General features: G+C 48.7%; 8 protein-coding genes across 8 annotated transcripts; all 8 read right to left on the reverse strand.

Moving 5' to 3' along the window:
* Positions 1-161: 161 nt before the first annotated feature.
* TbgDal_XI3190 (T. brucei spp.-specific protein) lies at positions 162-524 on the reverse strand (the record flags this gene model as incomplete). Its single annotated transcript, XM_011781164.1, has 1 exon — positions 162-524. The coding sequence occupies one exon, from the start codon at positions 522-524 to the stop codon at positions 162-164; it is 363 nt and encodes a 120-aa protein (XP_011779466.1).
* Positions 525-1,576: 1,052 nt separating this feature from the next.
* TbgDal_XI3200 (kinesin, putative) lies at positions 1,577-4,165 on the reverse strand (the record flags this gene model as incomplete). The annotated part of the gene is made up of 1 exon (XM_011781165.1): positions 1,577-4,165. One exon carries the CDS (start codon positions 4,163-4,165, stop codon positions 1,577-1,579), a length of 2,589 nt encoding a protein of 862 aa, XP_011779467.1.
* A 1,735-nt stretch (positions 4,166-5,900) lies between these two features.
* Positions 5,901-7,832, reverse strand: TbgDal_XI3210 (hypothetical protein, conserved; the record flags this gene model as incomplete). Its single annotated transcript, XM_011781166.1, has 1 exon — positions 5,901-7,832. The coding sequence occupies one exon, from the start codon at positions 7,830-7,832 to the stop codon at positions 5,901-5,903; it is 1,932 nt and encodes a 643-aa protein (XP_011779468.1).
* A 406-nt stretch (positions 7,833-8,238) lies between these two features.
* TbgDal_XI3220 (hypothetical protein, conserved) lies at positions 8,239-8,823 on the reverse strand (the record flags this gene model as incomplete). Its single annotated transcript, XM_011781167.1, has 1 exon — positions 8,239-8,823. The coding sequence occupies one exon, from the start codon at positions 8,821-8,823 to the stop codon at positions 8,239-8,241; it is 585 nt and encodes a 194-aa protein (XP_011779469.1).
* Positions 8,824-9,909: 1,086 nt separating this feature from the next.
* Positions 9,910-11,061, reverse strand: TbgDal_XI3230 (hypothetical protein, conserved; the record flags this gene model as incomplete). Its single annotated transcript, XM_011781168.1, has 1 exon — positions 9,910-11,061. The coding sequence occupies one exon, from the start codon at positions 11,059-11,061 to the stop codon at positions 9,910-9,912; it is 1,152 nt and encodes a 383-aa protein (XP_011779470.1).
* A 387-nt stretch (positions 11,062-11,448) lies between these two features.
* On the reverse strand, positions 11,449-12,324 carry TbgDal_XI3240 (glycerolphosphate mutase, putative; the record flags this gene model as incomplete). The annotated part of the gene is made up of 1 exon (XM_011781169.1): positions 11,449-12,324. One exon carries the CDS (start codon positions 12,322-12,324, stop codon positions 11,449-11,451), a length of 876 nt encoding a protein of 291 aa, XP_011779471.1.
* Positions 12,325-13,780: 1,456 nt separating this feature from the next.
* On the reverse strand, positions 13,781-14,146 carry TbgDal_XI3250 (hypothetical protein, conserved; the record flags this gene model as incomplete). The annotated part of the gene is made up of 1 exon (XM_011781170.1): positions 13,781-14,146. The coding sequence occupies one exon, from the start codon at positions 14,144-14,146 to the stop codon at positions 13,781-13,783; it is 366 nt and encodes a 121-aa protein (XP_011779472.1).
* Positions 14,147-14,504: 358 nt separating this feature from the next.
* On the reverse strand, positions 14,505-15,632 carry TbgDal_XI3260 (hypothetical protein, conserved; the record flags this gene model as incomplete). The annotated part of the gene is made up of 1 exon (XM_011781171.1): positions 14,505-15,632. One exon carries the CDS (start codon positions 15,630-15,632, stop codon positions 14,505-14,507), a length of 1,128 nt encoding a protein of 375 aa, XP_011779473.1.
* Between the last annotated feature and the right edge of the window lie 212 nt (positions 15,633-15,844).

Consider the following 15,844-nt stretch of genomic DNA (forward strand, 5'->3'; position numbering starts at 1 on the left):
CCTTCCCCCAACGGCACACGCACAAATCGGCACAAATTTAGCTGCTTACGACAGCAGCACACCTCAAGGAACACAAGTCCCACTGTCCTTTCCTCACGGGAACCACCCACAGCGGCACTCTGTCGCTCCCGCTAATAACTATTGTTGTTGTTGTTTTTGTTTTATTTTCTCACTCTCTGCTCTTCTGTTAGCCGCCTCTTTCGTTTTTCAGCCTGCTCGCCCGCGTGGTGGTAGCCAGACTGACGGGTACTTGGTGATTGGTATGACTTACTGTTTTGATATATATAACAAAGAAAAGGGAAGGAACGATGGTCAAGTTGGGAAGAAAATGGGTGAAAAGGCCCTAAAATGGGATGAACTAAAGGAAACACACCAAGTGCCACGGCGGGGTGGGGAGAAAGACGGCTGCGGTAGTGGCAAAGGCAGTGAAAAAGAAACAACAATTTGGGAAAAGGGAGAGGAAGCGGCTTATTGGATTGCAGCAAGGTACCCTCTGCCGCTCCTACCATACTCGTTCCCACCATTTCAGCCAAACAGTGGGAAAGTAAAAAAAAAAAAAAAGAGAACTCCTCATCGCCTTTTTTGTCGCCCTTCACCACATTTGCCTTTTTTCATCTGCTGTTTCTTCTCTACAACTTTTTTTTCACCTTGTCTCCCCCCCCCCGTTTCGGGTTGTCATTTCGATCGCACAAATGTGTCCGCACGATAACGAAAGGTATTTTGAAACCTCCCACCGCCACAACATCATATTAGTTTCTTTATTTCTTCCCTCTTTCCACCCTTCATAACACGCCTCTAAAACGAAACAAAAAGAACAGCAGGGGTCGACTCAAGACATATACAGAGATAAAAAGAACAACAATTGCGTAGCAGGTGGGGGGAAAAAGAATAATGAGGTGGTGGGTAAAGAAAAGTGAAGTCTGGGGGGAGATGTGAAAAATAATTGAAGTAAGATGGCACACGTACAGATCTAGTCTACTTGATTTTCCATACAAATGAAGAAACAAAGAGAGTATGCACGTAACAAAAGTTCAATGAACACTAAAGTCACGCTGAAAGGACGAAGGACAAACCCCATCCACAAGCGGCGTATCCTTATAATGAGTGACTTGTACTTTCCCGCTTCACGGAGAACATAACCAAACAGGAGAAAAAAGATAAGAAAAAAGTGTTTACTGTTGCGCAGGTAAAGATATTCGCACGAAACGCAAAAATCTCATAACAACACCATCATCATCAACACTCGAATAGTCAAAACGCTCATCATTCCCATCATTATGATCACAACCGCCCTCTCTGCTTTGTTTTCTGTCACCTATTACCTTAACACGTCTAAAGAAGTTAATGATATATATTTATATTTATATACTTATATATACTAAAGATACACGGTAGTTGCACCAGTACAACTGCGCTAACACGCAATAGTACTGTAAAGAGACGCGCAGTATCCCCTCCTACAAATACACGCACATACAAAAAAAAAAAGAAAACAAGCAGGTGTTGGGGCGATAAATACTGCAGAAAGGAAAACAACAATGCAAAACCTTCACATGACTTCACAACGTGAACGAAATCAACGACGGCGAGAGCGGCTACGCCCACTCTTCCCGGCGCGTTCACTACTAGGAGAAAGTGACAACCGCCACAACGCACGCTCGACGTTAGGTCGTGTGGGTGCACCCTCCAACCGTCTGCGTGCGGCAATACCAATAACCGGTTCCTGTATCTTCGCGTTATTACGTTGCTTGCACACATCCGAAAAAGGCATGGCCTCATCATCACCGTTATTTTCTTCAATATTGATTGGAGGAGAAGAATTCGTGCGGCGCCCACTTAATGAACCCGACCGCACATATTGAGGCAGTGGGGACGACGTCCTTAGAGCAGCCCTCGCACTCCCACGAGAAACACTCGGAACATTACGTCCCAAAGCGGGACGCAACAGTTTGCTCCTCACATCGCGCAACACACCCAACGCCCGGCGCATGCCGTCGGCCAAATTCTCGGTGCGCGGTGAGGCGCTACGTTTGGGACCCACCGGCACATTCACATCATCGCATAACTCCTCGTCGGCGGTAGGAAATACCGTACGGGCAGTACGTGGCGTGGGACTACGTTGGTGGGCCTGACTCCCATGGCACCTCGAACGATGCGCAATGTCTAATGGGGAGGAGTCAAGTACTTCCAACAGTTGCCCTCGCATGTCCCCGGCATCCTTATCCTGACGGGATGGCGTTGCGCTATGCAACCGCACAACCGAACGGCTGGTGCGAGGAGTCTCCCTTCGCGGGCTCGCTAAAGACTCCCGAACGCGGCGGGCGCTCTCACAGCGAGCCACGTGAATGGCTTGCGACATCAACAGCTTCTCCTCCCTTTCCAACTGGTGAATCCGTTCCTCAATCTGTGCATCCGACATGTGAGCACCTATAGGAATTGCATCTTCACTCATTTGTGGCCGTGGGGAGAGTGAGGTAGGAGTTAAAGTACCTCCTCCTGCACCCTCTGCCGCCGCTTGTACATTCGGCAGATCATCCTTGATCATATCATGTGCTACAGTGAGATCTTGAAGCTCCTCCCGCGCTTGCTCCAAGCGCTGACGCAACCGCTGGAGAGCCACCTTCTTGTCAGCAACCGGAGGGGTGGCGGGTCCTAAAGACTTGATCATGGGCACCCAGCGAGCGGCTATGCGCTCTATGCAGATGACGTGTTTATACTGTAACTGGCACCGCGCTGCTTTCTCTGAAGACAAAAGCAGTTCTAGTTGGGTTACTCGTCTTTGCCGCGCCTCATAGAGTTGATACTCCCAATTCGCCAATTCGGTGTCTCCTTCAGCATCGCGCTCCTTCACACGTGCCTCCAGACGAGCAACCTTGTTGCGGCGGCACTCAATCTCATCCTCAATTTGACGTTGCCTCTTGCCCTCCCGTTCCTCAATATCGCGGTCCTGTCGCTGCTGCTGTGTCAACTCCTCTAGTCGACTGTAAAGCGGACCGATTTGATCAATAGCCACAGAATGATCGTGCGCAATAAGAAGTCGCTGAGCATCCGCCATCGCCCGTATGGGTTCAGAGACCTGTCCCTTAAAGCTACCCACGATAGACGAGACAGTTTTGTCGACGTACAAATAAGCATCACGCAGTCCACGTTGATAATAGGCATCACTTAACTCATCTATCCCTCGGACAATCTCTTCCGCACCTATGCTGTATTCGTGCGCGAAAAGCGGTGGCATGTTGAGTACCATAACCGGATCGTTTTTGATTTTCATGGCTCGCTGCGTAAAGCGCAGACTAGATACCGTTTGCTCAAAATTTTCCGTAGATGGGTTAATGCAACATAGAATGAAGGTCATACCGGACCCGCCCAGACAGTTCCGTAAAATACGGGTAAGTTTGGCATCACGGTAGGGTACATAAGTACGCTTGTCTACGATCGCATCCACCACATTACCAAGCGTTAGCAAGCTTTTGTTGATAAAGCCTCCTTCACGCAGCAGGATACCTTCTGTGTTTGCACGAGATGCGGATTCAGAACCGGCAAGATCCACTAAGTTGATTGTACTCACTTGTCGGCTCGACCTGTGAATCTCAAATGTGAGAATCATGTGCGAGCGACTACTGTGGTCATTGAGGTTCGTTACACCGTACTTGCGGTTGCGCTCCGCGGCGCCCTGCAGCTTCGTAAAACCCTCCAGAGAATCCAATAAAACAGACTTTTTGTCGAAGTAAACCCCTCCGTCCGGCGCGTCATGAAGCGCAAGGTCACCCCGTTGAGGGTCTAACAGGTCCTTCACGGACTCATTATATATCTCCGTGAAGTAAACAAAAATTTCTGTTCCAGGGGAATTTTTCTTTAACTCAAAAAGCAACAATGCAGTTCGTGGCACAATGCCTGGGTCCGCGGCAGTTCCATTCATACTGTGCGTCTTCCCACTGCCCGTTTGACCATAGGCCATGACGGTGACATTCTTGCCGCCAAAACCGGCGTGTACTAGAGCCTCCAGACCTTGAAAGATGGTGTGGTTGCTTGTGCCACCATGGTGTACTTTGTTGTACACGTAACGCACGTCAGGGTTATTTGTACTATACAACACCGTTTCTGCGCTGGACCACACGCTAGTGGGGGCGTTTGGTCGAATGCGTACATGAACCTCAATACTCATCCCCTATGCTTCTCGACTGCTCTTTGCTTCTGCTTCCGGTGCTTGACTATCCGCGAACCAAAGGAGAAGAGACTGTTGCTTCGCGCGCGTAAATATTAATGACTCTTACCAATTTCTGTGGAATACAACCTCGCACCTCCTTACCACCGACAACAGTTCTACTTTTTATTTAGTCCCCTTATCTTGTCGCTCCGGTGGGTGCCTGTCCGTTCCGATGCTTACACGTTGGGAAAGTAGAAAGTACAGTTTGTGTATAAAACACCTTTTTCCTTTTACAACCACGCTTAGTGGGAAGCGGGGTCAATTTCGAGTGCGTAACGCCTCCTCAGAGCAAACTGGAACTCCTTTGTTCGCTCCGCCTCTGTTTTGTTTTTTCACTCCTTGATCTTTCTTACTTGTTTTGCTGGCTTCTGTACGTTTATCCCTTCCTCTCAATCAAACACAAAACAAACGGACGTACGCCCCCGACAGAACTCCCTTGGAACTACCCCAAAAACGAATATAAGGGTAAATTGCGTGAAACAGAAAGAGGGAAAGAATGAGTAATAACAGCTGAATTAGTAAGCAAGAACATGACACGGCGAAATACAAACATAAATAAAAGTACGGCATAACTCTGCGAGTTGTACTAGAGGAGAAAAACAAAATGAAGAATTTTACCAAAACGAATAAGGTCAACGACATGCGTGTGATGGTAATGGTGGTACACGTCTACCCCACTTAGCTTCTCTGTGCACTCAGCATTGAAATAGTAAAAAACAAAAAGGAAAATACGGCAGAGACACCAAGTTGGGAGGTCAAAATACAAAGAGATAACAGAGCAGCGGCTATTAAATAGGGGATTATGGAGTCGTTTGCAAGCCACTCAATAGATGGTAAGAGGAGCGGAGTGATGAATGCCTTTAGCCAACTAAACTATTTGACGTGCGCATTCCCATCCCTGCACACTCACCCAACAGCGTAACAACAAACTCACAGGCAGTTGTACATACAAAATTTTGTGCATATTTAGCTTTGATTCATTTCCGTGTCTACCACACACTTCCCTCTTGTGTATTTATATCCCCATCCCTATCCCCCTTTTTTTTCTTTCCAGAATGGCTAGGTGTAGGTACTACCACCACCATCACCCATCAATCAGTTGAATAAAAACGCGAAGTAATCAAAAACAGAACAAAAAAAGGGAGCTAGAAGGTGAGGTAAAGCATCCTAACCAAAGATAAAACATACGTAAACAGCTTACTTTTATGCCGTAATCACCACCACTACAGCCATCATTACTTCTACTTAGACTGCTTTTGCACAGCGCTCATGCAATGTCTGGCGCAGCAGTGTTTACTGGACTTTCGAATACTTCAGAAGAAAAGGGGGGAAAAAGAATATACCTTCTGTTACTCCTCTCCCATTCGGTCAGCATTTGCGGTGGGGCTATACACGAAAAAAAAACTATTTTTATTTTTATTTTTCTTCCACCGCAAATATACACACACTCACACTGCCACACAGCGCCGTGAAGGTGGCAATAAAGGATTTTACAAAAAAAAAGTAACAGCGAGAACGACAACAACAATGCATATGAAAAATGTATGGGCACCTATTATTGCCTCCAAATACCCTTTAGCACTTATTTCCTTTTTGTTTTTCAGCTGGTGTCTTTAAAAGGTAAAAAAAAAAGGATTGTCTGTCTTTTTTTTCCTTTTCAATTTTATTTTTCAACGCAGGCACGTTCCCACACTCACTGCAGTGGCGGAGGTGGGGGCGGCACAGCTTGGAACATCGGCTGAATAGGCGTCGGTACCATTCCTGGTGCTGTGATCACAGGTACCAACTGTAGTTGTATGCTTGCTCCAGCTGGCATCTGGTAATGCTGATGTCCAATGATCACGTTCGGCATGTAAGGTGGTGGAGGTGGCCGGCTGCTCAAATTTGCCTCCCGCAATGGCAGCAATGAGGGTCCGGGTGCTGCCGACTGAGAGCCATCCCACGCCACAGGGAGAGGCGCTGGAGGCAGCGGACCGCCTGGTGCTGCAGGGGCGCCAAGTGGAAGTGGGCCAGGAATGGGGGCGGGGGCGGGGGCGGGGGCATCAACTGGGGCAACTCCAGTCGCAGGAACCAGTAAGGCGGAGGGACTAGTTGTAGTGGCGGAACCACATGGCACGCCTCGTCCCGCATCCAAGCGCTTTATGAAGAGCGGCCGCGAGGGAGGAGACGCCTTGTCACGGGTTGCCTGCAGGTTCAAAAGCGCACGATGGGAATCGGCAAGGCACACACCTCCAGAGCTGCACAACACACGTTTAGACCAGCTGGTTGCCTTCAATACATCCGTCTCCTCAAGTCGCACAGAGGCGCAGCCACATTTCTCAGTAAAGTGTGAATCAACGCCCAGTGATACGTTTTTCGGATGAACAGGTACATTAATAAGGGAGAAAAACCAGGCGACGAACACTGCGGTCACTTCGACAGGAAGACCTCCAAGAAACACGCCAGACGGGCAATTCAAACCTTCAGAAACGTGCTGTAAAAGCCGATTCGCCTCCCCATCGCCCGGGTACTGGACGTATCGGGGGTCCCCCCCACCTTGTTGTGAGGTCTGGTTAGATACTGACAAATCGGCGCCGCACGCCCCACTTACCGGAGCAGAAGGCAGAGACACGACGCTACTGAGAGACGAGGCAGTGCTACTAAACGTCGTCATTGATGGATCAAACGGCGACTGCGATTCCTTCGATACTACACCTGGTGTCAATAGAGGTCGGGGCACAGGAACTCCACGAGAAGAGGCAGAGGCAGCGGAGGCAGCTCTGCTGTCGCGCGCAGACGGATGCCCAGCAGCACCGTACGCTCGCTCAATTACTATTGGGTGTGACGGACCCCGTTTGCGCCCGTCTGCGATATCCGTGATTGCTTCTTTCTCGAAGAGTCGTGCCATTTCCTCCGTGGAAGCCGCCACGTAAATCCCCCTGGCACCACAATAGATCCGCTGGTTCATGGAGAGCAGTGACTCCACGTCTTCCTCGTTTACCACGAATATCGAAGCACAACCAGTTGGGGAGCCGCAGCGTCCACCCTTTGCCTTACGGTGCACCAAGATGGAGGTGACCGGCACTTGAACACCACACGCGACCTCGAAAACCCAGCTTATCAACCGCCTACCCGTCTGCACGACCTCAAAACGAAGACCACCAATAAACATTTTCGTGCCATGATGACCAGACGCAATTCCACCACCGCCGGTGCCGCACTCCTGCGCGCGGCTCTGTGGCGGCGGATTCGCCTTGAAGTAATCTGACGGTGGATACGCATGGAACGTCGCACTACTGTCCCCCCGCCCATCAATGGCCCCCATGAGTGACCTCCATTCCTCATATTCACCACAGTCGAGGCAAGATATTTGAGTTCCACCACTAAACGCCTCATCGAAAACGCTGACGCCGACGCAGTCCTCATTCGCCGTAGGAAACCCTAATGAACCGCACTCATTTGCGTCAGACCGCCAAATTCCAATACTGCTACCGGCTTCTGAGTCATCCAGACTAAGAAGGCGCATTCTGTCCTCAAACTGTCGCGTTGCGTATGACTGACAGCTTGCCATACTCTCTTCACTGGATGAAAATCCATCCTGGTCCGCTAGGGAATTAGTCTCACTTGCCGTTTCACGAAAAAGCATTTGAAGCTTGAATTACTCTACCCCACTAGCGTGTATGGTCTGCTACTAACAAGGAGTAAGAAAGAAACTTTGCACTCACTAGTTGTTCAAACCTTCTTCGAAAGCACAATAAAACAAGAGTAAATAAGGTGAAAAGTGAATGATAGAAATTTAAAGCAAGAGACAGGAGTAACGACGAGGCAGCCAAAGGAAAAAGTACGGACACACGGGTGTACGTGGGCTGAAAAACACACCCTTAAACATAATTGTATAGTTGCGTTACCGTAGTGCGGAGAAGTAAACACGCCACGAATGGAATGCACCCCAACGAGGTTTAAAGGGGCGAAATAGGGGCGGAGAAGCACCTCACATGCCCACGCGTAGGAAAAAGCGCACACCGCCCATCCCCACCCCTCCCCAACTCAGGTCAGGAGTTAAAGTTTACATCAACCCTACCCAAAACCTCAAGTACATTTTCGCAGAACCCCTTGAATTCCGGGACGTTGGCTAGCGCTGCCTCTAGTGCGTCAACACGCGAGCGACTGATGTTGACGATACGTAAGAGACGCTGCAGCTCCGCACTTCGAAGTTGGTTGCGAAGCTTAGCGTCGCGTGCCAATGCTGCGAGATGTGCCTCTCCAAGAACAACAAGTGAGCCATCTTCGTCCCGCCTTCCATATACGGAATAATCGTCACTCCTCCGAGCACCAGCGGAACAGTCAAGCTCCTTCTGCTCTTCCATAGTGGATGAATTGCCGGTGGTAGGTTCGGTGCAAACAGTAATATAGCCGTCACGTGACGAATCGAGTTTCGGTTTCTTAGCAACCACATCCTCCCCACCGCCATCTTTAGGTTCCTTTAGTTGCTGTTGCTCATAAGAACAACTGCCAACACCGCTGCCGTCGCGATGCTCTTTGAAACAATTCGAGGAACAATACATGCTACGACACTGGCGGCAGCGGTAGTGAGCTGAGTTTCCAGCACATATAATGCAACGGAGCACCCCTGTCATTAAGTCTACCCCACCCTGCCAACAAGCGTCAACAAACCTTAAAAACTATGAAACGTAAATGGGAGTAATGCTGAGGAGGCCACCAACAACGAAAGTGTCTATTCAGGCTCCCTTCTTTACTGAGGATAAAAAAAAGGCAACATAAATTCGGCAGCACCAGACAAGGCAAGTATAATATGATGCAAAAAGATTTTTAAAAAAGAAAAAGAAACGGGGGGAATTGAGGAGGAACATGGAGAAGTGAAGAAGAAATGCGACATGGTTTCATCGGCTGCTCGTGCAACTCTCATGGAAGGTTACCCTGTGTCTGGAACAAAACAAAAAATGAAGGACGGGTTAACGAAGTTGTTAATGGTGCGAACTTCACTAGAAGTGGCTCCACGTCTACGACGAACAAACTATAGAAGAAACATAACTTGGACCCGGGCAACAGTAATGCACTTTCTCACCGTTCCGCGGTGAACTTCCCAAGCGAACACAGAACTGCGTAAGCGGATTAAATATCTACCCAGAGACGCATTGAATTTAAAGAGCTAAACGTCCAACCAATTATATGTATGTGCGCTGTCGGCCCTTAATTTCCTTTAAAACACACATACATTTATCCACAGGGAGAACACACGGGTCAAGGGATATTACAACAGTGCCACCGGTACCAAAACTGCCAAACCTGTAAAAAATAACAACAGCAACAGTAATAACAATAAGTGCTAGAGCGGCGTAGGTAAAAATGAGGAGGAAAACTTGGGGATCTGTGTACGTGGCTGGTCTTACATTTACCAAGTCACTGTGGCCAGTGGCATAAAAGTATATCTCCCTGCACACTTCTGGCCATGGAAAACAAAAGTAAAGTAGAAGAACGTACCCATGTGCCAGGGAAGTCAAAATCCCCTACTTCCCTTTTCTCACTGGACCCTTCTAGTTCCTTTCGTTCCTCCCCATTAGCATCACCATTACGGGTGATTTCACCTTCACCTCCCCAAGAGTGTCGCTGCCGCCCACGCACAAAAACGTATCCGCACAAAAATCTCCTTTCCCAGGGAAGAAAAGAGCAAGGAGATCCAAGAAGGAAAGAAATGACGGAATTCACATGAAAGGCGCTCCAGTACTCATGGATCCCAGTACCTGCTTGTTGCGATATTTGTACCCGTTATACTTATTAAGTGATGGGGGAAGACGCATCGACTCGATGCAAGCATCATCCAACCGAAACGAGCTGCGGTGATGCATACGCGTCAACGTACTAATGGACCCAGTGGGGGGCGACACCATGGAGTGATACGTGTCAACTGTCAGGTTAAACCAGCGCTTCACAAACATACGGATTGTTTGTCCGTGTGTTAATATCACCACATTTGTATCCATGGGAAAGTCCATCCGCTCCCGCTGGAAGGCATCTAAGAAGCTTGTAACCCGATCACACACATCAGCGCCACTTTCGCCGTGGGGAAAGCGGTAATAGAACTTGCCATATTTTTCCCTTTCAGCTAGATGGTGCAGGAGCTCCTCCTTTGACTTATATCGTCCGATGTCTCCATCCCGCAGTCGAACATCCTCTCGCACCCCAACAATAGACTCACCTTCCATTTTGTGCTCACTTCTATAGGCATCATACCCGCGCAGCACATGCTTGAATGACTGACGGCACCGCACGTAGGGGGAAAGGTAGTAATACACTGGCTCATCCCCAATGAGCTGAGCCAGCCGGCGGCCCGCATCATAAGATTCCTCCTCACCCTCAGGAACTATAGGAATACGCCAATCAGGAGTTGTCACGTGCGTGCAAACGTTGACGTTGGCCAGGCTTCTACCGTTGCGCAGGAATATAATGCGCTTCACAGGCTCAACAGGTTGCGTTGGGAACTTAAGCATTTGGCGGCGGTCACCACTGCGAATAGTAATGGACATCCTACCCTGAGACTCCGTGTGTGTTACGTAGGCCGAGGTTGGAGAAGGCACGGAGAACATTGATGAAGCGGGGTCCGTTGTGGCTGCATTTGCTGCAGTTTCACAAAGGTTAACAGCAACTGCAGGTTCTTCTACTAGTGCCTTGGTTTCCTTTGAGACTTCCAAGGGCCTCACTGTCTGGGTAGTTGGTTGAGGGTGAAGGTGAGGTGGCCACGTGGAAGACGTGAAGTGCATAACGTCGCATAGCGGTGCCTTTAGTGACCCACATGACACAATACGACCCCACTGCTTGCAAATCCGGTGATGAGAGCACCTGCGTACAACTGCCATCACGTAGGGGGGAAACTCACGGACCACAACTAAAGCTAAAAGAAACGATCCGCGACAGCAAAAACGTGAGACTAAACGATAAAATCACAGAGCTAAAATAAGAGCCAAGAGAAACAACTCAAGAGAAGAAAGTAAAACAAAGAAGAAGAGAGCACACAAATGCGGCCGGTTAAAAAACAGCTAGCAGGTAAGCGCGTGATGTTGAAAAGAGTGAACTTGGGAGAGGAGTGAGGGGTGACACGCACGAAAATGAATGAACACACACATATACCAGGTACGTAAATACGTGTTACGTACATTACACCACTTTGCAAAATCCTTCAACATCACCTTCCCCTCGGGTAAGTACAAGCACCTCTGACTCAGCAAGCATTCACAATCATCAAATTACCGGTCCGTTCCCTCGTCTGCGGAAAAGGAGTAGCCACCTTCAGCGAAGAGGTGACGAAACAATTGAACATTATCCTTTCCGTCAAACTTCATCATCTCTAAGAGTGGATCACTGCCGAAAAGCTTCTTGCTAGTATCCGTCATCACCAGTCGCCCCGCCTCACGCCTCTCCAGCACGACAATCCCGCAGTTGGGTGGGTTCTTCATCGTTTCAAAGACTTCCATCGGCGCCGAATACCACCGCCCAACAAACAACCTAATCAAAAGTCCATGCGATATTATCACAACATTATGATCATCGTCGTCCGGTACCGTAAACGAGGCAGGACCGACGTCGTTGCTACTGCCAGTGATCATTTGCTTCCGCGCCGAGAGATAATTTAGTTCCACACGTTCGCGAAAGAGGGAATCGAAAAACTTGGACACGCGGTCGCCGACATCCACACTACTTTCACCATCTGGAAATCTGTAGTACGAGCGTCCAAACTCACTACGTTCGGCCCACATCTCGTCCATCTTGTCCAGTGGTTGGAAATTGCCAATCTCCTGCTCCCGCAACCGCTCGTCCTCGCGCTCACCTTGCACCTGTGACGGCAGTAGACTCTTGCGCACCTCGGTTAGGGTCTGTCTGGTGCGAGTGTACGGAGAATAGTAGACGTACAATTTTTCATTCTTTATGATCTTCCGGAGCCTCCGGCCGCACTCGAAGGCCTGCTCGCGGCCCCGCGCCGTCAGCGGTATCTTCCAGTCCGGAACCTTGCTATACAATGCGCGATCCACATTTGCCTCGGACTCGCCGTGTCGCACAAGAAGCAGCCGCCGTGGGAGCCAGTAACCACTCGACATATCGAGCTTGCGCCCACATCGCGACATATCACAACTCAAGTGCTGGCGCAATGGAGTGTATGGGAAAGCCTATATAAATGGTTCAACCTGCTCTCCTCAATCTTGCGCTAACAATCTACTTCACAGCGAAGATAAATTAATCAAAAGAAAATATACTGTTATATTGTTCGGCTTACTTACCCGCACAGGACCAATTTCACAGCTTTCACACATTTAGGGTTGGAAGAGACAAGAGCATCCAGTAGAAAGAAGAATCAGGAGTTCGTAGTGAAAAGGGTTTTCCGTCATGATGCAAGGATCAAAAATCCCATCAGCCCCCGGCTAGTGTTTGGGTGTGAGTAATTTACCTACTGTGGAGCCTTCCCACCACGCGGAAGGTATACGAGGCACTACAGTTCCAAACCCACAGTAAGCGCGATATCTAACACATTCAACAGTTGAATCATCGGCATATGCGTGTGTACATGTGCATATGCATGTGCGTGGCCCTTAGAGCTTTTCCTTCACATGTACTACCAAGTTGAAAGGCAAAGGGAAAGAGATGCGAAACAATAAGGCAAAACAATGGCATAAAAGTGAAACACAGAATTAGTATGTGACACACAAGGGGAAGAAGCAGGCACCACTGTCGGCAGTTGCGCATAACAGCGTATTGAAGATAATCGGTGATAGACAACCCACTGAGAACTTTCCGTACAAGCTCTCCTGGAGACAAGGGAAACAAGACAAAGTCAAGAAAGAATAACCTTTAAAAATGGCCGCTCAGTTTAGACTCATAGTCAGACAAATAAAGAAAAAAAATACCTGGACATTGCTTTACCGTTTGCTCACCCAACTTTTCTCATCACTGTAGATGAAAAGACTGCTATCCTTTCCTTCGCTAGCTTTGCCCCACTTGTTCTCATTCTTCAACTTCCATTTGTTACGGGTGCCACACACAACATATGATAGTCGCGGGTAGTGAAAGGTCACCGAAAAAACTTTGCATGAGAACACGTAAAAACGAAAAAATTGAAGGGAAGGGAAAGAAAAGTGGCAGGGGTGGCATTTGGTTAAGTTTTCTGAAGGGTCAAACCCTAACCCATTCGTTCCATAGACACGTCTTACTTTCACTTCTCCGTCTCTTTCCTGCTACTTTGCTGTACATAAGGTGGAATTTGGAAATGTAAAATAGCATGCGCAGAAAAAAAAAAGAAAGGCACATATATCAAACAACCAAGCAACTACAGTTTCTACTCGGCGACGGCCACTTTACACACAATTACGTATTGTGGATAGATAAGGGATGAGTGAATGGATGAGGAGAAGCAAACTTATTCTGCATAATAATAATATTAATAATAATAATAATAATAATACAGACCATGACAACGGATAACGCCCCGCCTCTTCCCCTTGCATCTCATGTCACCCCTCCCCCGCTCCACTCCGCATGCTCCACATGTACAGTTCGAGCGAGCTTCCCACCCTATTCCATGCCTAACTAAGCGAGGTCGGTATCCGCACCAGCGGCCTCAAGTTTTTCCTTAATATCATTCATAAAGGGCATGATGCGCTCGCGCTGGATGCGAAGGTTGGCAACAGCTTCCTCACCCTCCATTACTGTTCCATCATCATCCCAAAGGTCTGTGCAATCCTGCACGTACTGGTTTTTCGTACCGTACCGCTCGAAAACAAAGTATCGAATGGCCAATGCCTGGACGAGGATCACACTGCAGGTGATCTTCAGTAGCGTCTTCATAGTAGCACCACTGATGCCCGTTTCACCAGGATTAGGGTAAAAGTACGTGCGTGCACCGGCGGCGGCGGTGCGTGCAAGTGGAGTGGAGCAAACGCAACGGCGGAGCATCTTCGTCTGGTATGTCTCTGCCTTGTTATTGTTTTTTTTTTTTGATGAAGCTGATGTCTGTACACTGTTAGTAACTGTACAAACTCTTTCCTAACGCTACTACTAAATGTATCACGAAAAATACTACCTTCTATTTTCTTTTTTCTCGATATATGCTATCTCTTTGTGTATGCGGTTTAACCCTGTTGAGAACAAAGAAATTGTAAAGGGGTAAAACCGAGCTACCGTTTGCAACACGTTCCCAAGCGGACAGGTGTTCCCCCAAAATATGATCTCAGGAGCAGAGTGCGGCGAAGGGTGAAAAAAGTTAGAATAGAGTGAGCACGTATATATAATTACTCGGCATTAACCTTTTACTTTAGTCGAGTTCATCACCGCTAGTCATAACGTAGGCGTCGACGATATCGTCCAGAAGCGGCAGCACATGTTCGTTAAGGAACTTGCAGGTGTCAGCCTGAACCTTACCCGCAGTTACCGATGCCTGAAGATGTTTCTTTGCATTTAACTCTTCTAGTAGCCCAATACCCGCCTCGGTTTGCATGAGATTTGCAGTAATTTCCGCGAGCAGCATCTCGATTTCCCCAATGTGTTCAGCGCCATCACTCAGGCGCTCAACACACACACGAAGGCAGCGGCTGCGCAGAATCCCAGGGTGTCGCTCACGCTGGAAACTGCAGTTGCGAAAACACTGTGCTGCCAGCAACCGATGCCGCGGGTTCAAGGAACTAAGACAGTCTGAAAGAGCCATTAACCAGTCGTCATCTTCCAGCAGAAGCTCCTGTCCGTCTGCTACGCGCGTGACGTTCAGTAAGATCTGCAAAATCCACCGCTGAAGGTCACGGGGAACTGTCTTGTTCAACTCCTCACTCTTGTTTCCGCCACTGTTACTACGAACCGCATCCCCCTCGCTAAGTTTCTTGTTGTCATCTCCCCCATCTTCCTGCTGCTGCTCCCCAGCTACAGCAACCTCAACACTGCAACCCTCGTCAACAGTAAATCGGGTGTAATATGTCAGCAACTTTCCCAAGTAAAATCCACGAAGATCTTCATCAGTCACCTGCAACAGATCATCTACCGCGCTCACGTGACTTGCCGTCAGGTTGCTTAGGAGCATCAACGTCATTTCCTCCAACCCCCGCTGGAGCGACTGGGGATGATCAGAGGCCTCAACGCTGTCAATAAGTCGCATAGCCCTGCGCACAACCTTCTGAGTCACAAGAACCTCCGTGCATGTGCCATCAGCGGCGCAGTTGATGAGTACAGTCAAGACATCCCCCAACAAGGCGACGCTTCCCGCGTGCAAAAACTGGAGCAAGACGTCAATGCAACGGGGGCCGTGCGTAGAAGATGCGAGGAGAGCAAAGAGCTTCTTGTTGTCTTTGCTCTGTTGTGCAAGTCCCTGGACAGCCATTTTGCGCACATCCTCACGTCCACTGCTAATGAACCCGAAGACCTCTACGAGTTCCGTCTCGCAGTCATCGCCCATTTTCCCGATTTCCTCACACCTTCACTACTTCGTTTCTTCGCTCTTGGTGGAAGCAGCGTACGAGCAGATTGATAACGATGAACGGTAACGAGAGAGTGCTAATAAATAAAAAGGCACAAAATTGGGAGAAGCGATGCGATGGGCGAACTGCCTGCGGTGGCAGTATATGTGCCCAACAACAAAATCTACCACCCGATTTCCACGCTTAACGA

Source organism: Trypanosoma brucei, chromosome 11, assembly GCF_000210295.1.
Source record: "Trypanosoma brucei gambiense DAL972 chromosome 11, complete sequence".
Taxonomy (NCBI): domain Eukaryota; phylum Euglenozoa; class Kinetoplastea; order Trypanosomatida; family Trypanosomatidae; genus Trypanosoma; species Trypanosoma brucei.